This window comes from Pelodiscus sinensis, chromosome 3, assembly GCF_052426305.1.
Source record: "Pelodiscus sinensis isolate ZL-2025 chromosome 3, ASM5242630v1, whole genome shotgun sequence".
Classification (NCBI taxonomy): domain Eukaryota; kingdom Metazoa; phylum Chordata; order Testudines; family Trionychidae; genus Pelodiscus; species Pelodiscus sinensis.
Window position 1 is genome coordinate 173,275,737 of NC_143054.1, and position 25,999 is coordinate 173,301,735.

The window sequence follows — 25,999 nt, forward strand, 5'->3', positions numbered from 1 at the left end:
CTGCAATTGTTCAAGACAATTCCTACGGATGGAGTAAAGAAAGAGGCATTCCAGCAACATTCTACTGAATTTGTACCAGAATTTTAAATGAATTTTGCCCTTAACTGAGTCAATGTAAAATGAGGACAGAGCACATGGTTATTTTTTTTTTTTTTAAAAAAAGAGCATTAGGGATTAGTTAATTAAGAGATAAGGCTAGAGGAAGGGAAGAGTCATGTGATAACGGTCCCCCACTGGGAGATGAATGCCTAGACAAAGTTATTTCTGGTAAATAAACAGTGAGGAAATACAGAGCTCTTTATTTCCAGTTAAACTGAAACTAGTCATACTTGTAGCAATCTTTTACAAGACTTCATGTCCATTCTGTTCAGTGACTGACACATTTATTTGAGGATCCCACAGTACTTTACAAACATTGATGAACTAGGACTCAGTGTACTTAAGGTAGGTAAGCTCACAAACCTAGGAATAGAACCCAGATTTGAACACACCCAATTCTGTACTTAAACCACCAGAAATGGTTCCCCAGAGTAATCGTAATTAAATTGTTTTATGGATGTTAGAACACTAGAATGTCAGTGTACTATTTGTGAACAGCTATTCTGATTGGTGATGCAGGAAAAAAACCCAGACTTCCAGAAAAAGCTAGCATTAAAATTAAATGCACTACAAAAAGTCAGCATAAAACAACTATGTGGCAGATCTGCAGTGGATCATCTGATTAGACTTTCCAGCCCCTCCTGATAGTATTGAATCTCAACACATTAGAAAAAGAATACCAGGTTATCCCCTCCTCCCAAAACAGAATCAATGACTGACCAACTAGAAACAGAAGTCAGGAGACACGAGGCACACCTGAAACTTAGAACAACTTTAATCAGCAGAATATAGAAAAGGATGACATCAAAACACTATGGATGTTAACTGCTCCCATGTACATGATTAACCAATAAGCTTGGGCTCATTAGTTAATCCTCAGTTACAAGCAACCGTCCCATCTCTATATCAGAGGCAGTGGGGGGCACAGGCACATGCCAGTTCCTACAGAGCTTCCTCCCCATCCTCCTGCTGCCTCCCATAGAAGAAGCACCTGCTCCCATGGAGCTACCTGCCCCAACCCCACTGCTGCTTCTGTATCAGAGACACCAGCACGGGGGAGGGGAACAGGCATGAGCACAGGCTCCTACTTGCCCCTGCTCCGTGTGTAAACGTATAACCGCTGACAATTTCAGTGGCTACAAAAATTAACATAATTTATCATCCCTACAAAACACATTTTGCTTCAGTGTTATAGAAAATGTCAAATATGAGAGATCTTTCATAAACTGACTGTCATGGTAAGATCTCACATTGAAACATAGAAGAAAAATGAAGCATATTTCTATAAGTAAGAGATACAAAAATAGCATCAGAATGAGACAACCTACCAATGAAATAGAAGTGAACAGTTATGTTAAATGAACCATTATTTCTCTCAAGCATATCCTAGGTAAAGGTATGTTAAACTCCCTGTACAAACACTAGATCTAGCTCATTTAATATATTTATCTGGCCCCTAGACACATTCATAAAAAAGATTTAGGTCCCTCTAGTTGCAAAAGCAACCTTTTATACAGAAGTTAATGTAGCTCTGTAGACCAAAAAAAAAAAAAATGTTCTTAAGGGGTGTGAAATGTCCCATTTATCCTAGTGGCACATTAGTGGTAAAATGTGAGTGCAGCTATATGCCTAATTTGCTTTGCAATTACTCAAATAGCATCTACAATTGTCCAAATAAACCAAGGACTGAGATAAGAATGGAGTTACACATCTCCTCCATACTTTCTTTGCCTTTTCAGTGAAGTTATGCCACTCTAGGTTTAATTTGGGATTGTTTGGGATCCATTTATATTGTCATCATCAAATGAACTATAACAGACCACTCTCCATGGAGTCTGAACTTATTTTAGTTAGAAAAAAATTACTGAAATTGTTCACACACAAAAAAAGATTAAGTAAAACCTGGACTTTCAAAATCTGTATTTGGATTTTTACCAATCTTCACACAAACTGGCTTTTTCTGTATCTGAGAATTTTTGGAGACAGGCAGGGAGCCAGGTCCTACCCACAAAGGCTACCTAACCATTGCAGTGACAGGCCTGCAGAGAGTAGAAAGCTGCATCCCATAAGTACTGAAGTCATGCCAAAGAGAGCTACCTCCTCTTCCCAGCCATTCAGCATAGCCCCAGAGGCCAGACCCATCTGCTTCCCCTACTGGACAGGGCCTGTGCAGGGGAAGCAGATAGGGCCAACCTCAGGATGCTTTCCTTGGGCAGGGGAGCAGATACTTACAGGGTTTAGCTTTCTTTCCCTGACCTGATTTCAGGCATTTAGCATAGACCTGTTCATTTCCTCTATGCAGCAGGCTGACTCTGAAAGACAGGAAGCAGGGTTCTGGCAGCCAAGATGCCCTATGATGTAGGGAGCAGAAGAGTTCCTCAATTGCGACACTGCAAGTTACTCCACAGCCTCAGCTCTCATGAAGACAACTTGCCACCTTTCCCTAGTCTTGGTTTTCACCTATTTTCAGAATTTTTTTTTATTTTTTTACAATTTATGAACACTGAAATTGCCAGGAAATCAAAAATAAAACAAAAACAGAGGCCCACCTGTATTATATTTCCAGATCTATTAGATCCTCCAAATCCATCTTCCCTGCCCATGCTGGTTTATAGAAAGGTTCTTGACTGACCAATGCAGAAGGTAGTATGGGGAGCCTTCTGAGGGACATACAAGACTATAAGTAGTGTGTGTGAGGCTATGGCTAGACTGGGAAGGGGGGTGTAAAAAACTCTGCCACATCCAGGGAAAAAACATGTTTGCTAAGAAGGGGGCTTCCGAAAGAGGGTTTTTTCCCCGACATTTGACCCAGTCTAGACAGGCCAAATGTCGGAAAAGTCTCTTCCGACAAAACAATTGGAAAACAGTATGCAAAATGCGGAGCACATTTTGCATACCTTTTTCCAACAAAAACTTGGTCTAGCTGTACCGTGTGTGTGTCTGTGAGAGAGAGATAGATAGATATAGGGGGATACAGAAGACAATTGCAATGGAGCTAGCACCAGGTATTCTCAACCAACAGAAAGCACAGTAGTTAAAGCAGACTTGTGGGAACCAATGGTCTTAGCAAACAACTTGTACTATATGGTTTTTACACCATAGTAAGAGGGTTTCCTATGGTAGAAAGAAGTGTTATCTTCCCTTAATAACTACAGGTTTGGGGCTTCAGGAAGTTTCACTTACTAAGTAGGTGTGCTGTAACATAAATAAGAATCATTCATTACAAATGTTATACAACAGATTACAACTTACATTTTGAAGCTGCACAACTGCAACCAGGTAATTAGCGGACATGAACAGGAGACTCAGATCTCTGGACACTTATGAATGAAGCACAAAAGAATCGCAGACCTGAATGCTATTTTTTTTAATGTGCATAGTAGTTTGCAACAGAAAAGGCAACATATCTTACCTTTTGTGAAAATAAATAGCAGGTTTTGTTTGTCCTGTTTAATTTACTTCTGAGTGAGCTTCAATTGTGTTTACTCATTAGCTCTTTAAAAAAAATGTATCACTCTGCTAAATGATGATCAGACTTTTCAGTAGAGGTCAAGACAGAGTTAGCTAACTGAAGTAACTGACACTAATATTATAATCATCTTAAATTTTTAGTCAGAGAATTGCAAGTGTTGCATATCTAGGTATTTCTCTTATCCTGTGATTAACACTATGGAGCAACAAGGTAATCAAAGTTAACAATTCCAAAGCTCAGAACAACTTTTTCTAAAAATAAAATTTTAAAAGTATTTAATGTCAACACCTAAAGCATTTATTTTGATACTCTCATTTTTTTACATATGATACATTCCAAATTTTACAAGTAGTCCACAGATATTAAAGTTATAGCCAATTTATTACATGTATTTTTTCCCTGATATTGAAACCATGTTTTATAAATATTTCTACAGTGAACATAAATACATGCAAAAAAAAAATCAGAAAAGAAAATGGATTAAGTAAGAACGACTAATCTCACTAAAAATAGGATAATTTGTGTACTTTGCTAGTTTTGCAGCCATAATTCAACGAATCCATTCATCCTTCTCCATCTCAGAAAAATGAGAAAAGTGCCTTCTATCAATATTTTGATTTACCCAGGAAATCTGTCAATGTAACAAATTGTGGCAGACAACACTGTTATTTCTGGAATAACTACATCCATGATAAAACTATTTTCAATGCAATTTTAACTACAAAAGTTTCCTGGACATGTGGAATAAAGCAGAAGCAGCAAGCCTTTCAGTCAAAGAAATTGTGTTGCAGAAGAAAATTTTTATATGACCTGCACAACAAGAAATTGATGCTATAACTAAGGAGAGGAAAGTAGACTGATGAAACTTTAATGCTGATTTTCTTCCTGCAGATTTTGCAACTCTTCTATAAAAAAGTGAGATAGACACTTGAAGATCAGGGCCATTAGAAACGAGAGTGTCATATCTAATAGCAGCCTTAAAAATAAGTACTTATAATTTTTCAGTTTCTCTATTTTGTATTATGTCTATATCTTAACTCAAGACTATTTCCAAGCCTGTGGAGAACTGTCCTGTACACTGTAACATATACAAAATTATTCTGAAACATTACATCTGTAAAAAACCAAACCATTCAAACCTATTGTAAATGAAGACTGCAGCCATTGAAAGTACTGCTTGTTTGGGCTGAAGAAGAAAGCAAGACTTAGTAAAAGAATCACTTTGATTCTTAAAAATCAGAGCTATGTAAATAAATTGTTTTAGTAACTTACCAAAACTTGAAAGGCATTAAAGGTTATGGATTTTCTATCATAAACCATGTCTTTTAGAGATTTAGTGGGGGGCGGAGGGGAAGTCTAACATGGCATTTACTACATTTAACTAGAAAACTCACTGCCTTCAGGCACTCACACACCAAGTGCAAAATCTGTGCAGGTATAGATTATATTTATAAAATATACTATAGACAAACATCTTTCCAGAGCTTTAGTAAAGTGTTTGCTATGTCAGAAAGTAAATTTACTTGATACAACTGAAAGAAAATGAACAGTAGCAAACATAAATGCTCTGTGACTTGTGTCCTTCATACACAGAAAAAAAGGTTTATTTTTTGTCTGAGGGTTTCTATTTGGAAACCTGGAATCAATAAACTGCAATTAAGATTTAAGTAGGATTTGCATCTTGAGAGATGGGCCTCTTCAAATTAACACAAAATCACCTTTCATATGACTATATATTTCCATTGCCTTAAACCGTCTGAAATACATCAACCCTTTAAATTTGGGAAAACAATCACATTATGGAAAATGAAAGGGTTTCCCTGTTGCACTAAAACTGCAAACCACACAATATTCATAAGGTGTGCAATGCTCCAGTTATAGCTTTAAATTAAATTGTTTTACTTGTTAGCAAGTGTTAGTTTTCAGCAAAAAGAAAATCAAATAGAAGGCAAAAAAATCATAAAAATATGAATTACAAAATAATTTTAGATACACAAAGTTTATCCATTGATGCAGACAGATACATCCATTTGCTACATTATTATCATCCTTACTTTATTCCATCTCACTTACATAGTTTAAGTGTTAAAACGCAGAGTAATAAATAAAGTGAAATGGCTCAGATTACAAGCAAAGGGCAAAACACAATCCATAATTGTGCTCAATCTAATCTCCATTTCAGCAGTTTTTTTTCCTCTTGTTAATTCATTTAGAAAATAATCAGAGTCAGATTTCCAAGAGGAGTCATTCTTTTGCACCAAAAACTTAAGTTCATTTGCCCAAGTTCTATATCCCCAAGAAGTTTCAGGGGAAGGAAGTACAGTGCAAATAATACTACTGGTAAAACCTGCTTACATCGAAAAAAAAGTTAACATGGTTATTGTAACCAGGAACTTTTCAAAACAAATTGGAAAACAAAAAGTAAATAGAAGGACTGGAATTGTCTCTTTATTTTCCTCAGTTTTCTCAACTCCCTCTTTTGTTTGGAAAAAACTTACTAGGTTACAAAAATCATCATAAATAAAGTTCCAGTCTTCAGATTATAACAAATTATAAATGCTGCCAATCAATGCCAACTAGTGTTTGATTTGCTTCTTGTGCATGTCCAATTTCTTCTGTGATACTGTGCTGTTGCCAGAGTTTTTGAATCTTTTTAAACCGTTCTTTACACAGGTGTAAGGGATTCCCACGCCTGAAAAAAAAACAAAAAACAAAAACATTTATCAGAAAACTAACAATGGTAAAATCTTACAGAACACTTATGTACTCACAGATAATACACAAAGCACGTACATAATCTTTTAGTGTTAGTGTATGTATAGTATTTTAGTTGCAAAAACTGCACTGACAATTGATTCCAAAGTAATTTGATCTTATAGTATTTCAGCTGACCCTCTATAGACAAGATTTTCATCTTGCATAATGAGCATCATTAAAAATGAGGGCCCTTTACATTTGTGCAGATTCAGGTCATCTCTTCAGGATGAGCAGAGATACTTATGTCTGAGCTTGAAGCCCTATGCTCCCCCACACTAGGAGGAATACTGGAGAAAAAATAATCTGGAAAAGGAGAAGAAATTGAGGTGAGAATTATGGCACGTGTTTCAACTCCACTATATTTGAGCTATCGTATTCTAGGCGAGCTATATATTATGGCAAACCTGGAAAAAAACTGCTTAGGGTGGTATTTCCACTCTAAAGCCTGTGGAAATAGAGGAGTAAATAGTCAGGTGTCACTATATGGTCACAAATATCACTTTAGTGGTACAGCACAAGCTTCATTTATCTTGCCCAGGCAAGAATGACCTTGTACAAGACAATACATGGGCTGATACACTATTCACCTCATCTCCTATCAGCATTATGAACAAAAAGGTGGCACTGCTACAGAAAGGGGGCGCACCCTCACAACACACCATCTCTGATCTGTTTGAGTTCTCTATGACTATTAAAGTCTGGTATAGGTTACAAACTGCCTGAGGGCTGAGGTATCAGCATGTACAAAGACGCTCCAAGATCAGGGCTATGTAAAAGTGAGCTTTAAACAATCTTTGTATGTCATCACCAGCTTACACTTTATGATTCTAACCATTTGCAAAGATCTGGCCCTGCTGTCTATAAAGCTAGTGAGAGTACTGAAGGCCTAGGTACCTCCTCCCTCTAAAATTAAAGATTTCAGCCTAAAAACCAACATGCAGTTCTACATTAAATCAATTTGTGTCAAGGTTTTCATCTGATACAGATAAACACATAATAATACACAAACTGTGCATAAAGATAGGATATATTTGCCAGTAGTATGGTCTATAGAACCTCAAGAAACCTCTTTATCCCTGGCAAATTATTTCTCATCAGATGTTTCCAACAAAGAATGTATTTTAAAAAAGGTTTTAGACATTATGCCATACACAACTACATTATTGCCCAACTTTAGCAGCTTTGCTATACATTATTTAACTTATAACTAAGCTTATTATAAGAACCAACTGCTTTTGAGGGTAAAGAGAAGTGTTCCCATTAATATTTTAGAACATTCTTTTAAAAATGTACCTGAGTCCCTGGTCTGTCTCTCCATAGTCATCAAGATAGGGAGGAGCATAAAAGCAGCCCTTGGTTTTTCCAGCTAAAAACAGCACTTGGCATTCTCGTACTCTGGGGAGGGAGGGAGAGAGAGAGAGATTTTGCTCATTAATTTTATGATGTGACTACATTTCTAGTATTTTTCCAAGTACTGCGGACTTGCAGCTTGCACGTGTATCTGTGATTCAGTATAATGTGCACGTACTGTGGAATTTAAAAATGTAACTACCATCTGCAAATATTTGTATCCTTCCTATGCCATGTGCATATTATATACATATTAAAAATAGTTCTAACAAGATTCTGTTCCATTTTATCTGTTACAGTGTAATTTTCAGTGTGCTTGGACTAATCAATTTGTAAGCTACTTAAGAACACTGCAAGAAAATACATCAGTTTTGCTTCCCATTAACAAATATTTTTTAAAAACCTAAATGTAAATTGTGCATTGAAGAGGTTATACTGTACATGTCTAATAGGAGTTGTGTTAACTGATGGCAGATGTAACAGTTTTTTTCCTGTGAAATTAATTCAGAGCTATGCTTTATACCAAAGTTATTTTCATTATTTCCAAAAAACAAAAGTTTACCATGATCATTTCATTTATTTGCAATGAAATGTTACACAATACATGGGGAAATCCTTATCTGATCAGCTATGGACCTTCTAACAGATTTTATTACATCAAAAATAAAAGCTCTTAAAAATTCTGAAGTGCAATGAAGATTAAAAAAATCCTATTTTTTGTGCATCTATTAACTTCTTTTCTATAAGCATAACTCTCCTGACATACAGCACAACAGTCACATTTATGGATATATCTGTGTACCCTACTAAAAAAGTTTGGATGTAATAAAATCCTTACCTGAGAAATATGCCCACTCCAGAGCCACATGAATATGTATGTGCAGTACAGGCGCCAACATCTTCCCCTTCTAACTCCGTTTGACAACAATAACTCTGAGAACATAGCATGGTCCCACATACAAGGCACAATGTTGGTGCTCTGCTTTTATCACCACCTGATTTTGGACACCTTTATGTAAGCAACCAAAACAATTCAACACACGTAAGTGAACACAGTTACAACTTTACTATGAAGTTATAGCTCAGTACAGGTTGTACCTCCCTGGTCTGGCACCCTAAGGACCTGACTGATTCTGGACCAGGGAACTTGCTGGACAAGGCAAGGTCAAAGCTGCAGCCCAGGGCTCTGCTCTCCCCGCAGTGGCCTGGGACTCCGCTGCTGTTTAGAGCTCTACTCTCTCCCTGGTGGAGGCACCACTCTCTCCTGGATGGCTTCCTGCTACGCTGGCCTCTGAGAGCTCTGCTTTCTCCCCAGCAGCTCTGCTACTGCCTGCGGCTCCGCATTCCCCCCTGGGGGAATAGGAGCGGCCTAGACTAGCTGCCAGCAACTGGCACCCTAGGCAAACCATGCAATCAGCGCCCCCACCTACAAACCCCTCAATGATACTGTGCCACCAGTAGGCACCACATTTAACTTGACGCCCTAGGAAACCGCCTAGTTCACCTATATGGATGGGCTGCTCCTACTGGGGGGCTCCGCACTCCCCCTGCTGCCTGTGGTTCTGCACTCCCCTCAGCAACACTGGAGTTTCTGGAGTTTAACATTTTTTAAAACATAATCAACACTTGAGGGGGAGGGGGAGGGAGTCACTCTGCTCCTCCACAGCTCTGCACTATTCCCTGCTCACACCCTCACTATCACCGGCGTGGAGGGCGGCTCTGCGCTCCCCTCCAGCAGCTGTGCTCTGTTCCTTCCGGAGGCTTTGCTGCCCCCAGGACTCCATCTCGGCCTCCTACTTTCGCAATGGTCCTGGCCCCAGCCCCATAACTTATCCCGTGAGAGCACTCACGGGATCACCAGAGGATGCTGGACCAAGGAAATCCAGATTATGGAGTTTCAATCTGTACTTTAAATGGCAATGAACAGATTCAAATTTATTCTGGAAACTTCTTGTTAAGTGAAGTTACAGATTCCTCCTTCCCCCCAACTTCTACTTTATGCTTTATTGAAATAAGTAATCAAGATAAAGCACTTTAGTGAAAAAAGATAACAGTAAACCTGTATAAGTGGCGAGGAGTCCTGTGGCACCTTATAGACGAACCGAAGTGTTGGAGCATAAGCTTTCGTGGGCAAAGACCCACTTCGTCAGATGCATGGGTCTTTGCCCAGTGAGGAACCACCTGATCAGTATCACCAGCAGTGGCACCTCCGGCTCCCGCGCTCCACCAGAGGTGCCGCTGCTGGTGATGCTGATCAGGTGGTTCCTCAGTGGGCAAAGACCCATGCATCTGATGAAGTGGGTCTTTGCCCACAAAAGCTTATGCTCCAACACTTTGGTTCGTCTACAAGGTGCCACAGGACTCCTCGCCGCTTTTGCAGATTCAGACTAACACGGCTACCCTTCTGATAGTAAACCTGTGTGTCATTTACTTTGAGAGATTAAAAAGACTGGAACTTTTCAGCTTAGAAAAGTGGAGACTAAGGGGGGATACGACACAGGTCTATAAAATCATGACAGGTATGGAGAAAGTGAATAAGGAAAAGTTATTTATTTTTTCCCAAACACAAGAACTAGGGGGTCATCAAATGAAAGTATAGCTAAGTTTAAAACAAATAAAAGGAAGTATTTCTTCATGCAGTACACAGTCAACCTGTGGAACTCCTTGCCAGAGGATACTGTGAAGACCAGGACTTTAACAGAGTTAAAAAAAAACCCACTAGATAAATCCAGGGAGGATAGGTCCATCAATACTTATTAGCAAAGATGGGTAGGAATGGTGTTCCTAGCCTCTGTTTGTCAGAGGCTGGAAATGGATGACAGGAGAGGGATCACTTGATAATTACCTGTTATGTTCACTCCCCCAGGCCATCTGACATTGGCTACTGTCAGAAGACAACATACTGGACTAGATGAATCTTTGGTTTGACCGAAAATTCTTACATTCATGTGTTATGTTTCTAAACAACCTTTTCAAGACTCTCCTGAAAGATTTTCCCATTCATCAAAACCAACAAATGGCTTTTAAAGATTAACATAATTACATAAAACTTACAAGAAATTAGATGCTTGATTAATGAGACAGCTGTAATCATCTGGAAGGTCTATTAATTTGTTAGATTCTCTTGCATAGCTAAAAGGAAACCATCAAATGTTTAACAAACAGTGGACACAATCATTGCAAACTCATATTTATGCAGTTTGGAATTTATGAGTGTTAATGTCAAGACCTTTCCCCCCCATTCCTCCAGATTCTACACCAGTGGATCTCAACCTGTGGCCTGCTTGCATCCCAATCAGCACAGAGCTGTGGCCCATGTGACTGCCCCAGAACCACACAGGCAGTATATATATGTATTGTGAGGATGTGGCCTGGCCTATGCAACACAGAGAGCTGCATATGCATATACGCCACAGTAAATAGGCTGAGAACTACCGTTCTACACAATGTAAGTTTTAATGTTCATATCTTCAGAAATAAGATAGAATCTATGAGGCTGTGACATCCAAGTTCAAGGTTGTACAAGAAGCAGTGCACTGCAATGTGCTGAATGATAAAGAGAACTACCAGCGACTATATCATCTGTAACCTGCTTATCTGTTCATGAATAGTAAAGGATGTTAAAAAAAAAATGAAATGAATAAAAAACTTCCAACTATCCAATTAGAATATTATAATGACCTGAAATGATCTTAATTTTAAAACTGATAGTCTATCATTTAATCAACTGACTTAATTTACTGATTTTTGTCATACCTCGGTATTAATCCAGCATTCCTTTGTACAGGTTTAAGATTCAAGTTAATTTAATATCATTTAGTTTCGAAGTTTAATTATAAAAATATATTTTCATGATAGAGTTTGTGTGTGTGTTAAATTACTTGAATAATGAAGTACAGGTTGAATGTCTCTAGTCCAGCACCCTTACAACCTGATCGGTGGCAAACCAGAGAATTTGCTGGACCACAAGAGGTCAATACTGTCTAGCAACATTACCAACACTTCCACTGCTTACTGGGCTCTCAGAAGTCATTTAGGGGTAATTTAGAGCTAAGTAACAACACAGAACACCAAGCGCCGGATTGGTGGCTGTAAACAAATATTATAGGACCGCAGGAAACTTGGTCATATCCATGATAAATGGACAGCTGACTAATTAAAATCATGCCAGACCTCAGATGTTGCTGGATCAGAGAGGTTCAACCTATACCAATATTTAGCCTCCATTCTGAGTAAATAAACAATCTTCTCTAAAACTGATAACATTACAACTTTGTTTTCAAATGTCCGATTTCAAAGAAAAAAAGTTTTGTTTCTGAGAGCAAACAATTTAAATGCAATTTTGCACATCAGTTGGAGTTTTTGTAACTAAGTTTACACGTCTTTAAACCTGGTATGTTCTAGTTCAGTGTTTCTTAAAGTGTATTCCGCGGTCAGAGGTGTACCATGGAGAGATCAGAATTCAAAATGGCCACCCTTAAAGGGACAAGCCTTCTCCTGCCCCAACTTTTCCCTGGGGGCTTCCCCCCCCAGCAAAAAAATCCTTGGTGTTCCCCATAAAAAAAAAAAATATTTGGTGTTCTTTGGTCTTAAAAAGTTTAAAAAGCACTGTTCTAGTTGAACCAGTAGTTGTGGGCTTGATGCAGGAACTTATTGATGAAAAGTTGGCCTGAACATTATGCAGGAAGTTAAATGAAAAGGATTATAATGATCCATTCTGTATTCACAAAAATCTCTGAATTTAAGCAACATTTCATTCTCCTTATAAATAAATATATCTTGATTCATCCTCTAATACCATGGTATCCGACCAGTTTTAAAGCAATAGCCATTCTAATGGCTATTGCTAGAGCAAACTAGCCACGCTCAACCAGCCAAATAGCCACATGTGGCTAATGGCCAACGTGTTGGACAGCACGGCTTCAATATACATGTGCTTCCGAACTGCATTCTGAAGCTGTATTTTTTACATTTTGTTATAGGAGAAAAAAAAAAATCTTCTCTCCCGTTCTAAAATCCCTCCATACTTACCTTATGGCTTGTCTCCTGCCTTCTAGGTACCTTTTTACTTCACTGTTACTACACCAGCTTCAACAGAAAAAAAAAGAGGCCTTTTAGTCTTCATTAGACAGTACTATAGAGGAACAACTACTAACAAGTTAAAGAATACAGATCTATTTAATCTTTCTGTCCCAAAGGACTTCTTCCAAAAATTGCTGCATATTACAGGAAATTTTTAAAATACATTCAAATTTCCACCTCAGAATACATGCATTACTAGAAAAATGTACTAATTTCTGATGTAGCATATTTTATGTTGGAATTAAAGAAAAAAGTTTCATACCTTTCTACTAAAGTGTTCATAATTTTGCTGTTTTCTTGAAAAAGGCAAATTAGGTTGTTTGGCAGGGAAAGATAGCTACATATATGTTCAAACTGGCTTGCCCCTGTGACTGTAAATTTAGAAAAAGAAAGACAATAAAACACTTTTATTTGGAAGATATCATCAACAGGAAATAAAACACAATGCTAATTAGGAAATATAATGAAGCATAGAGTTTTTATAGATAAATCTTCATATTAGTCATTTTATAATGTGTCTTAAGTCTTTTTAAACTTTGTATTAAGTCTCTTCATAATATAGAAACTTTGTATTAAGCCTCTTTATAATGTTATAGCCCTTAGGAATAATTAAAAAGAAAATGTCTTTGTACTTGAATAGATCTCTCCCTTTGACTTAAAAGGATTTTCTTCTTGATGAATTAGATGTGAATGGATGAAGCGTGAAAGGCAAGCACCTCCAAAGACTAACATCTGAAACAGTTGGAATGGGGAAGAATAGGATCCAAACCCAAGGACATCAAGACTCTGTCAAGTGGATTCATTGTAAGGACCAGACACACGGATGACCTTGGAGAGTCAGAAGCAAGCACCCTCTTTAGAAGCAGAATTGGAGTTAAAAGTAAATGCCCTATTTGGAGCTGAGTGTGGCAGCAATGGAGATAACACTCAGAAGGCGGTGCCACAAATCTAATTAAGAACCAATACAGCTGAAGTGCAGACATTTACCTGAGAGTGAAAGCTTCTATAAGTGTTGGGTGTCTTGCATGGGACCCTGGGTCTCGTCTTGCAACATCGGAGCAACGATCTGGATTGACAGAAGCCCGGCTCCTTCCCCTCCCCCACCTAACTCACCTGGCCAGTGAAATTAAGGGGAGCAACCAGTTGGTAACTAAACAGCAAGTGTGTGCATGAGTGCAGTATATCATATGCATCTGATACAGTACTGATAATGTATATAAATAACCAATAAATGTGGCATTTTGCCTTATCCTGTGAAAAGTATCCTGTGCAATTCTTTAAGTACAACATTTTGTCACAGATATTTTTTTAGTAAAAGTCATGTATAGGTCACAGGTAATGAATAAAAATTCACAGAAGCTGTAACTTGTCCCTAACTTTTACCAAAATCATCCCTGGCAAAATGGGAAGAGAGAGAAGTGTTTAGCACTTTGCTCCACTGTGTGCAACAGCAGAGAGCTGAAGCCCCCTGCACTCCGTTCAATGGCTGGGAGCTAGAGGGTTATCTCCTGCTGCCCCTCAGGACTGGGAGCTGGGTAACACTGGGGATCTCCCAGTACTCTGCAGGGCTGAAAGCAGTGGAAGGGAAACCACTGCCTGTGATGGGTGAGACCTCCAAAATATCCCTTGCTGTTCTGCAGGGGTAGGAGTTGGGAAGGTGGGGACTTCCCCACTGCCAGCAGCAGCTAGGCAGCTGCCAGGGCCCAATATCACAAAGGTCTCTGGAAGTCAGATTCCGAGACTTCAGTTAGCGCTGACACATACTAGTGGCCTTAATTATAATGAAAAACGTTGACAGCTCTAAGATGTGGTGTGGATTTAAGGTTAGTGAGGTGCCAGATTGAAAGACCTGGAGACTGAAATTCTTTATTTACTTACAAAACAGATGTAGCACAAGCAACGGCAGGGCAAATTAAGGTTGCCAGTTAGAACCAGTTATGACTCATGAAATGAGCTCTGTGATAAGATGTGGTCCAGACTATGAAAAAATTGGGAAGCCCAGCTAAGTAAATCGGAAGAATGGTGTTTTTCCACTCAACGTCTTGCATACCATCCACTAAAAGTATCATTTACTCTTTGGTGCATTTTCTGATGAGGCATATGGTAAGATGGTCATACAGAAATGTTACAGTGTAAGAGCTAGTTTCTGATAATAGTCTATCTGAAAAAACCCTAATTTTAGTTCAAAACTAAAACATCAAATAATTCAGTTTTAAATATGGGGAATTTATAATATTATATTATAATATTCGTGTGCACTATTTCTTTTTGATTATGACTAGCACCTTCAGACTTATCCATTTTTTCTGAACCATAACTGAAATTGACCTGGGTTGTTGCTAACACAGATTCAACTGTAAACATAGTGTAACACTTTCACAATTAAGGGTTTTAATTAAAAAAAAAAAGGGAGCAGGGGCAAATCTTGAAGAAGAATTCTGAAGGTAATAAAGATGAGATTTCAAACAAGCAATGAGCCTTTACTTCCTTTTAAGCACTAGAATATCAATTTTGTGTGCTATATTATTTTGAAAAAAGAAGATACAACAGTGGAATATTGTTTGGATTTTGCTTATTTTTAATTAAAGTGACTTTTAAAAACTAAGAAAACCTTTTTTGTTATTTTGCAGTTTTGTGCAGATACAGTCCTGAATCAGTAATGTATCCACTGAAGCTACTACAGAAAGGAAGTTTTAATGGGTTTTATTCTCTTTAGCAAAAGCATTGTTTCCTAGGAATTTACCAAACTGTCCCTGTACACCTAGCAATATATAGAAAATACCTTGAATTTCTGATGGTGCTGGAACTCCATTTAAATAATGGAAAAACAAAGCAGAGCATCTCAGGAAAGGCATAATCCCAGCTTTTATACTTCTCCACAGATGCCAGCCTGAGGACATTTCTTTCAAGGCACTTAAAACAAAATGAAGAAAATCAGAGAGAGAGAGAGACAGAGACAGACACAGAGAAATACTGTTACAACTAAGTTAAGAAAATATAGCTAATCCAAAGCTGATGAGTTAAATAAAAGTATATTTAATAAAAATTAGGCCACACTTCATACTAAGCAGGTTTTTTACACTTTGAAACTAACATTAATGGGAAGATAACCATTTTTATGGTTCTCTAACTTATCTGATGATACAGTAAAGAATCAGATATTTAGGACAGGCTGAGTAAGTAGTAAATCTCAGAACACAGCTGCAACCTATAAAGATTTACTTACATATGACAAATTGCTGATCAAAATTATCCTGCAGTACAATATCACTGAACTCTGAGGAGGTAAATTACAGAAATTTGTTGATTTGTCATGTGACTTTTTTCAGTCAATCATGAGCCAGGATTAGTGTGTAGCACACAAGGAGCAAAAACTTTTGAATTTAAAATATGATTCTCTTAATAGCATCAGTATATAAAATTCACCCTTTATGGTGTTACAGATTGGTGGTGGGATTAAGAAGGAAACAATGATTGTGTAAGATAGAGACTATCATTTTACCTTCCTGTATGTTGGCAAAGAAATTTATACAAAGTAAGCACTGCAACTTCTTCTTCACCATTAGGGTTTTCTTGGTCCATGCCATTTTCTTCTGAAGAAAGAAAAAATATATCAAGTACAATTCTAAATGTAAAAATCATTTAATTATTTTTAAATGGAAAAATCTTTTTTAAAAATAGCTGAGAGGAGGTGAAACTCTGAATACCACTGGAGTTTATAAAACAATAATTGAAGACCTGGGCTATATTATCATCAGTATACAACATCTAAAATAATTATATAAATTTTGTTCTTGGCCTTCTTGCCAAACAAGAAATGTCCCATTAAGAAACAAGGAAAAGACTGTTTTGTCTCCCTCTCTCTACCCAGGGATCAGATCTGGTGGCCAATGTCAGATAGATGTTTTGCGCACAATACATCATACCCAATCATTCTTGTTACATGAGTACTACAAGTAGAATGCATTAATTCCTTTCTTTAGGAAACAGTTTATTTTCTTTGTGAAGCAAAAGTTTAAACCTGGCCTATACCATAAACTTTTGCCAGTACAACTTTTGCCAGTACAAGCTATGCTGGTGAGGATGTGGGTTATAACTGACAGAGCATGCTTTTGCTGATATAATTTGCATCCCTACTGAGGATAGTGTGCTGGTACAACATAGCAGTATAGCTGTACTTTCAAGTGTAGACACAGCCTTAATGTCCATTTTAAAAAATGGATAATGAAACAAAAAAGGAGGCATTACCTGTTGATGAGGTAAGTAAAATTTGTACTATGTGCGCCATTGTGACAAGATGGAAGATGTGAAGATCTCCAGTGCCAAGACTAACCCCTGAAAAATCCTGACAGTATACAGCAGGAAAAGAAAGCACCAAGCTTACCTGTAATAGAGAAGTGTAAGAGAATGAATGTCTTGACTACACCTGAAAATATAGCTATGCTGTCTTCTGCCACGCAGCCTCAAGAATCTGTCAAGCTTTTTCTTGCCACCACCTTTTGTGCTGAAGGACAATCGAGGAAACTCATTTTTATGCCAGTTATCCCATTCCTTCATGTGACATAGGGGTAGCTATCAAATAAGCTGGTGTTCACTGCTCTTTTTCCCAAGTTGGAGAATAAAACTATAATATAGCAAAAAATATTAAAAATCTAAACAGCTGCAAAAAGGAATACTAGCCAGCTGTACTTTTCCCTAAAAATTCATGTGGCTATGCAGAAAATATGTAATTGCAGCTTTGACATAAAAAAAAGATGCCTAAGGGTAAACCTACACTGCAGAAAGCCCTGCAGTGAGACTGAGAACCTGGGTAAACTGATTAGGGCTTACAGTACAGGGCTAAAAGTAGCAGTTCCTGCATGGGCTGGAGACTCGGCTCTGAAACGCTGAGTTGATTTCAGAGCTGGGCTCCAGCCTGAGCAAGATATCCATGCTGCAATTTTTAGCTCCATAGATCATGAGGTTCACATTGTGTCAGTTGACACAGGTTTTGAGACTCATTGCCCATGGTCCTCTATTTGTAGTGTAGATGTATTCTACAGGAACTAAGATTTAGCTGTGTTCAATATGTAAAACTTACCAATAAATGAAACATGTCAATATCAAGTATGCATGGAAGAGTTCCATTTTTTTCATTAGGCACCAGTGCTGAATATATAAAAAACAAAAAAAAAAGTTTTAATTACACAACAACCAATGGCATTGATTTTTGATACAGAAGAGACTATCATTATCTTAACTGTGTGTTTTAAATGTTGTAAGAATCTACTGATAAGATCTTTCAGTTTTTGGCAAGGAATAAATTAATTCAAGAACTTTGAGCAGGTTCTCTTCCAGTTTGCAAACTTTAGATACAAAGGATACAACTTTTAGGGTGCGTCTAGACTGGCAAGATTTTGCGCAAAAGCAGCCACTTTTCTGCAAAACCTTGCCAGATGTCTACACTGGCCGCTTGAATTTGAGCAAGAGCACTGACTTTGTAATGTACAAAATAAGTGCTTCTTGTGCAAATACTTTCACGCTCCCGCTCAGGAAAAAGCCCTCTTGTGCAAGAATACTTGCGCAAGAGGGCCAGTGTAGACATGGAAGAACTGTTTTGCACAAAAAAGCCCCGATGGCTAAAATGGCAATCGGGGCTTTCTTGCACAAAATTGCGTCTAGACTGGCCACGGATGCTTTTGTGCAAAAGCAAATCTTTTGCACAAAGGCACTTGCCAATCTAGATGCTCTTGTGCGGAAATACTTTTAACGGAAAAACTTTTCCGTTAAAAGTATTTCCGCAAAATCATGCCAGTCTAGACGCAGCCTTAATGTTTCTTCAGTTTTATCTTCTATAATTTCTCAGATAATCGTAACTGTTCACTGTAAGTTAATTTGCCAGGTCTATCAGTGTTAGGGATGTTAAATAGCAGGTAACAGAATAGTCAACTAACCGTATGAATTCTTAGCCGTTAGTTGACTATTATATATTCCCAGAGCGCATGACCAGCACCCAATGTGCTGCAACCCCACTCCTGGGGAGCTCCCTGCCACTCAGTATCAGAGGCAGCAGCACAGAGTGGCAGCAGCCCCTATAAACAGGGGTTCTAAGCCCCCTGAAGACAGAGGCTGCAGGGGAGGGGGAAGACAAGGGATGCTGTCACAGAGCAGCCTCTGACCACGGATACGGAGGCAGTAATGGGGGGGAGGGGTAAGTCGGCTAGATTAATTTGTAAGCCTAAACTTATCGGTTAATCATCTAGTCAACTACTCACTGACATCCCTAATCAGTATCTGTATTTATTACGCAAAAAAATGAGCACAGTGGAGTGAACTTACATGTGAAGAGTCTACAAAAGTGACCCTGTACTGCTGAAAGAGATGAAACTGTCCAGTGTGCTGCTGCAAACCTTGTTAATGAAGTAAGGCAGTCATCCTTAAAAAAAAAAAAATCCAATCTAAATGTCACAATTACAAATTCTTTAACATGCAATAAAATGATGCCTTTATAACCCTATGTAGTACTTCACTCTAGTTACTTAGCTATAGTATTTACCTCATATTTTGAGTGATAGAGATTATGCCAAGAATTCAATGTAATAAAGATATCAGTGTGTGTATGTATGCATGTGCACAAACAGATTTACAGAACATAGCTACAATTTCAAAGCTCTTTACTTTAGCTATCATTATGACCAGACAAACCCAATTCTATTATATTTAGTATTCATGAAGAACAAAACTGTTTAATTTTAACTTGAAACAAATGTAAAATATCAGATATTGATGCAGAAAAGGGTAGAACCCAAGTTAAAAAGAAGCTTTCCAATCATTTCAGGCTATAATTTTGGCACTCTGAATTAAAGAGAAATCCATGCTCAGGCCAGTGATTCAGAACTGAAGCTGATATTTTATCTTACCTGTCGGCAAGGTAAATGTTCAAATAATGGTTTATCTTCATCAGCTAAAATCCGTTCTGCAGAAGGTAAAAAACAAAATAAAGTTTCAGTGCTCTAAATTTAGAAATCCAGCAACCCCTTTCTGACACACAGTAATTGTTACTAAAAATAAACTGTTACCTATAGTCTGTATTGTGTAAGCACAGCTACCCCAGCACATTATGGGTACACGTGGATCTTCTTCATTGGGATGCACCTTAAGTCCCACTTTGTATGTTGCAGTGCCAAATGTTGTCAGCATCTCTTTAACGCTTTCAGAATAAAGACTCCTGAGATAAGAGAGATACTGTTTTGGCAGGCTTTAAAAAGACACTACTAGACAGTAAAAGTCTATTCTCACAACAGGCAAATTAAACATTAATTTGGAAGCATAATGTCTGAAAGCTCTGATAGTATAAAGTTGACAGTTTTTTTGGACCTTATTCAAGCAAGCAGTCTACTAACTAAACAGTCCTATTTGTGTGAATATGGAAAGGAGAATTTAGCATTTTGATGCTATTTTAAACAGCGTGCCTCATGCACGGAGGCAACTGACTTTTAGCTGTCTGGATTAGACTGGAATTTTACATATTTGTATAGCACTAACCAAACTCAGCCCTCAATAGACTTGGATGAATATAAGTAAAACTATAATGGAAGTAATATGTGCCAATTTGAGCACAGAATTTTTAATTTACTTTCCTATTAAAGAAAGAAGACCACTTACACAAATAATAATATTTCCAGATATCTGGATCCTGTAATTTACATTTCAATACAGGCAGTCCCCGAGTTACGCGGATCCGACTTACGTCGGATCCGCAGTTACGAACGGGGTACCTCCAGGGAGAGGAAGCAAAGCGGCGGAACACGTGGGCAGCGGACAGGGCTGTCCGCTGCCCACGCGCTCCGAGGCTTGGCTCTGCTTTGCCCCTCCCCTCTCCCCCTGGTCTGCAGACCAGGGGGAGGGGGGGGGCAGAGCAGAGCAGAGCCAAGCCGCGGAGCGCCCGATCAGCTGACAGCCCAGAGCGTCTGCAGACCAGGGGGACGGCGGGGGGGGGGGGGGGGGCAAAGCAGAGCCAAGCAGAGCCAAGCCGCGGAGCGCGCGATCAGCTGACAGCCCAGACGCTCTGAGCTGTCAGCTGGCCGGGCGCTCCGGGGCTTGGCTCTGCTTTGCCCCCCCCCCCATCCCCCTGGTCTGCAGACCAGGAGGAGGGGGGGGGGGAGCAAAGCAGAGCAAAGCCGCGGAGCACGCGGGCAGCGGACAGCCACGGCGCATCTGGGCTGTCCCGCTGCCCCCGTGCTCCGTGGCTTTGCTCCAGACACCTGTGGTACAACAGCTGGGGCGCTGCCAGTTGGTCCCGTAGCGCCGCTCTGGGCGCTACTGGACCAACCGGGCAGCACCCCAGCTGTTCTGCCCCAGGCACCTGATACAGCCACTGCTGGTCAGATTCAGCAGCGGCTGAACCAGGATGCCTGGGGCAGAGCAGCTTGGGTACTGCTGGGTTGGTCCAGTAGCGCCGAGGAGCGGCGGCGCTACTGGACCAACCCAGCAGCACCCCAGCTGCTCTGCCCCAGGCATCCCCAAGTCAGCCGCTGCTGAAACTGACCAGTGGCTGACTACAGGAAGCCCCTGCCCCGGGCTTCCTGGAATCAGCCGCTGATCAGTTTCAGCAGCAGCTGACTTGGGGATGCCTGGGGTTCTTAAGTTGAATCTGTATGCAAGTCAGAACTGGCGTCCAGATTCAGCCGCTGTTGAAACTGATCAGTTTCAGCAGCGGCTGAATCTGGACGCCAGTTCCGACTTACATATAAATTCAACTTAAGAACAAACCTACAGTCCCTATCTTGTACGTAACCCGGGGACTGCCTGTATATTAATGCACTCACAACAGTGCAATTTTTAAAGAAATGTATTTGGAGAGTTTTGAGCTATGATTGAATCAGAAATTCACAACCATTATGAAATCAAGTTTAATGTCAACAATGAAGTTACACGTATATAATTATGTATCCAAGGGTTTCTGTGTACCTAAGTTTGAACAAAGAAACCATACCAACCACAGGTAACAGAAACCGGTTCAAACGTAATAGTGCAAAAGTAGAGGAAAAGTAGAGCTGTACAATATTCAATATTTGACACAAGCTCAGCTGCTCTAATGGAAGTATGATACAGAGTTCTTTAGATCATTTAGCAGAGGTCCTTCAGCAGACAAATATACCCCAGGTTTAGTCCTATATCCCTGCTATAACATACAAATATGAATAATTTCTGAAGATGAAATACATACTTTGGTTGGAAGTCTGGCCTAAATCCTTTAGGTAGTTGTAGCTCATCCATTTTTTCTGAGTTACCACAAGAATTATCTGCATAAAAAGTCCAATAAAGTTTGTAATTATATAAATTCATCTGTATGTGAATTTTACTGTTCATGAACATTGCAGAATGACATCAGAAACTGAATTTCTGAATTCCTTAGAATAATTATAACATGGTCAGTGGCTATGTAAATTTCTTAAAACTTTTTTTTTCTAACATCTCAGTTCTGTAATGGAAGGACCAGCTGTATGGAAAGTGTTAATTCAAACTTCATTGCCATGTAATTCATGGTTTCATGAATGAGACTGAAAACATGGTTGCCATCTGTCTTAGTTGTGGAACTGGTACATTAGGAACTAAATGGAGACCACTTAAGTCAATTCACATGGAAGCAGTAATCCAAGGAGAACTTTCTACCCTGATCTGGATTCAAATAAAACACTAATCATTAAAAGCCTCCATGTCTAAGTGACATTTCCATACTTCAGGCTATATAATATTAGATCTTCAGACTTACCAGCCGTTTCTTCATTGCAAAGTATATATAATGCTTTGATTTGCTGGGATATTGTTCTCATCCAGTGAGCTAGATTTGGTTGATCTGAAAAATCTAACCTATCAAAAAACAGAAGAAATACATTTTAAAAAATTAAATTATTTGAGAATAGATATTGTATTCTCTTTTAGGAAAAATAATTTGTATAATTTATCTCATATAAGAGTAAGCGTGACATTTGAAAAAATAAGATTAAGATTTATGGGAGAAGAGAGAGGAAAACTCCTAATTATACTTTAAAATGCAATGAACCATCACCATATGCCATCACGACACTGTGGCTATGTCTACCCTGCATTTCTTTTGGCAGAAGAGGATATGTAAATGGCATACTCATTTGCATATCTTCTTCCGATTCTTTTTGTAGAAGAGATTTTGCTGCTAAAAAGCCCTATGTAGATGTGGTCATTTGTCGGAAAAAAAAAAAACCCTTTTTCGCAAGATCCATAAACCTCGATTTTTGAGGAATAAAGGATCTTGTGAAAAAGGTTTTTGTTTTCCAACAAATGGTCACGTCTACACAGGGCTTTTTGGCAGCAAAACCTCTTCCACAAAAAGAATCGGAAGAAGATATGCAAATGAGTGTGCCTAATTGAATGGGTAATTTTTTAAAAGATGAAACAGTTCGGGCTCCACTGTGGCATAATATCTGTGACACATATGCATATTTTATAGGTTATTTGAGATGAGTACTTTTACTTTTCCTATATTCTGTAGTGGTATATCTTACACATTTACTAAAATCTCCTACTCCTCATTCAGAAGACCAACTCACAGCTGTAATCATTGACCACCTATTTAATAATTACAGTACCAGGGGTCGGCAAACTTTTCCAACCAAAGAGCCAAATAACATCAAAATTCAGAACAAGTGATCAGCAAAGAGCCATATAAGAATGCCTATTTGCTTGACTGAAAATATACTACTTAATATTGATAATTGAAATAATGATTAATGATAGCTCAAATGAAACATTATACTCACAGACTTTATTTAATGGGACTTCTATTGCTGCATCTTTTCGCAGTCCTTTGAAGTTTACATCATAACTGGTCAAATACAGCTTCATGCACACATTCAAGCTATCTACTGTCAGTCTTATGGCAGGGGCTGGGGATGTAGGAGTTTGGGTTGGGGTGTATGATGGACGCAGCGCACAAGGTTGGGACGCGTGGGCGTGCAGGTGTGTTATGGCAGGGGACTGGATATGTGGGGGTAATGAGGGGCTCAGGGCAGGGGCTCACGTGTATGATGGGCTTAGGGCTGGTGTGGGGCATGGTATGTGTGCAGAAGTGTTATGACGTTGCAGCCAGATGGGAGTTGGACCCAAATTAGGGGCTTCTTGGCAAGGCTTCATTTTTAAATAAAAGTAAAATATTATGCCCAACACAAAAAGTTTCAACATTATCTTTATGGCAGGAGTGGGGAACCTTTTTTGGTCAGGGGCCACTGATCGACAGAAAAATCAGTTGGGGGATCACAAAAGTGAGAAGCAAAACACCCCTCCAAAAACCCTCAATCCTCACTGATGTGACGATCCCCAAATCAAACACCTCACTCCCCTGGTGCTCCAGTTCCATAGTGGAGTGAGGTGCAAGGAGGACTGAGGTTCAAGGTCTCAGGCCAGATTTTCTCTTCTGAGGTTCCAGGTTAGTGGATTTTTTGGCCCTCAGCCTCTGGGTTGGGGCCAAAAATGAGGAATTAAGTATGCGGGTCAGTGCTGCCAGTAAATGGGATAGGCATGAGAGTGCAGGATTTGAATGGGAGGTGGGATGTAGGACAGGGTGAGAGTGCAAGGTCTGGCCAGGGGGGCAAGCTGCCTGGCTAGAGGGCAGGAGCAGGCTGAGGGCTGGCTGCTTGGCCAGGGGGCAGAGTGCCTGGCCAGGAGGAAGAGTGTGCCAGGGTTGGGGGTAAGCGTGAATGTTGGCCAGTGGGCAGAGGGGATTTTGGCCAAGAGGCTGGGGACAAGAGGTGTCTGGCTGGGATCAGAAGGTAGGAGGTGTCTGAACAGGGAGCTAGAGGGATTTTGGACAGGGGGCTGAGTCGGGGGGATTTTGGGCAGAAGGCAGGTGCTGTGTGGCTTAAGGTCAGGAGGAGGGGCCTGGGCACGAGGGGGTGGGGGCACTTGTTTTTTTGTCACATGGCAAGCATGGTGTAATACACCTCCCCCTGCTCCCATTCACTGGCAGGAAGACTCCGGGAAGGGTTGGCAAGGGAGGCCTGCAGGAAATGTGTTCCGAGGGAACAAATTAGCAGTGTACAGGGAGCCATCTTCGGTTTTTGGTTTCCCCCATATGGGTGGAAGGAAAAAACTGTTGCACTCAGCCATGTCTAGCCTGTTTGTTCCCTGCACCTTTGATCCAGCAGGGAATCTTGGGACTCTCCGCCCTGTCCTGGCAGAAAGCTACACTGATATTGAGTGCTGTGGGAGGCCAAAAGGCTGTAGCGCCCAGTGCTGGTTCCCTGCTGTGGAGGAGCAAGGGGGAGCTGGACTGGGGCTCCAGAAGAGCCATATCTGGATCCCTAGAGAACCATATTTGGCTTGCGAGCCATAGGTTGCCGACCTCTGCTCTATAGTATCATGAACAGAAATAACTGCAATTCACTAATCTGAGACCTTAAAATCTCCATAAAGATATTAGTTTCAACAGAATTAGATTTCATTTTTGAAATATTGTTATCCACTATATATTTGAGAGAATTTGTCCGAGTGTGTCTGTCTGTTCAAAAACTTTTCCTAAATTCTAAGATCTAGGACCACCAAATTCAGTATACAGCTTCCTCTTACAATTTAAAACAAGGTAACGTGTTGGTAGTACCAGGAAAATGGGATGTGCCAAGAATGGGATTACTTCTCATAAAACCATAAAGAAGAGAGACAATCACAAGGCAGGTGAAAGGGGCTGGTTGGGGGTGCCCTATCCCCCTTCCAAACTGCGCTAGCCCCACCTCTCCCACCCCTCCCTAAGAGCCCATCAGGCAGGGCAAGGGGGCTTAAGCTCTCTTCTCCTCCCCCCGATTTGTACTGGAACATTGCTGGCTTATCTCCAACACAGAACAAGGGGAAGTGCACAGTTTGCTGCATTCATCATTCTGGCTGGGAAGTGCAGGAGGCAGACAAATCTGGACCTGCCTGTGACAGGGGACATGTACCTGGCTTTGCCTGCTGGAACTGCAGCAGGCATGGAGAGGTGCTTCTCATCAGGGTCCAAGCTGCTGCAGTAACAGAGAGCTGGGATAGTCCTTTGTCCCCAGGGCACCCTGCACACTGAACTGCTCATCCCCAACCCCACCCCAGAGCCATGATTTCAATGAAGAAAAACAAACATTGAGTAAAGGACCCAAGCAACACCAGGTAAAATATTCTAGTGAGTAATATTTGCAACTCCCTAAAAAACATGGGTAAAAAGTAAGTCTTTGTTTCAAGCTGTGTGGACATAGTTTT

General features: G+C 39.8%; 1 protein-coding gene across 2 annotated transcripts in view; it reads right to left on the reverse strand.

Annotated features, from left to right (window-relative positions):
• Window positions 1-3,845: 3,845 nt before the first annotated feature.
• The window catches only part of UBR2 (ubiquitin protein ligase E3 component n-recognin 2), a 119,310-nt gene continuing 97,156 nt past the window's right edge, over window positions 3,846-25,999 (reverse strand). For both annotated transcript variants that reach the window (XM_006122091.5, XM_006122090.5), the window contains exons 33-47: window positions 22,515-22,612; window positions 21,969-22,044; window positions 19,819-19,967; window positions 19,660-19,715; window positions 19,079-19,175; window positions 17,841-17,908; window positions 17,009-17,144; window positions 16,263-16,353; window positions 15,543-15,673; window positions 13,023-13,131; window positions 12,710-12,766; window positions 10,733-10,810; window positions 8,517-8,687; window positions 7,622-7,723; window positions 3,846-6,263 (exon numbers count right to left, since the gene is read on the reverse strand). In XM_006122091.5, the coding sequence (XP_006122153.3) occupies window positions 6,122-6,263; window positions 7,622-7,723; window positions 8,517-8,687; window positions 10,733-10,810; window positions 12,710-12,766; window positions 13,023-13,131; window positions 15,543-15,673; window positions 16,263-16,353; window positions 17,009-17,144; window positions 17,841-17,908; window positions 19,079-19,175; window positions 19,660-19,715; window positions 19,819-19,967; window positions 21,969-22,044; window positions 22,515-22,612 (1,561 nt within the window). In that variant the 3' untranslated portion in view covers window positions 3,846-6,121. The remainder of the gene's footprint in view (window positions 6,264-7,621; window positions 7,724-8,516; window positions 8,688-10,732; window positions 10,811-12,709; window positions 12,767-13,022; window positions 13,132-15,542; window positions 15,674-16,262; window positions 16,354-17,008; window positions 17,145-17,840; window positions 17,909-19,078; window positions 19,176-19,659; window positions 19,716-19,818; window positions 19,968-21,968; window positions 22,045-22,514; window positions 22,613-25,999) is intronic.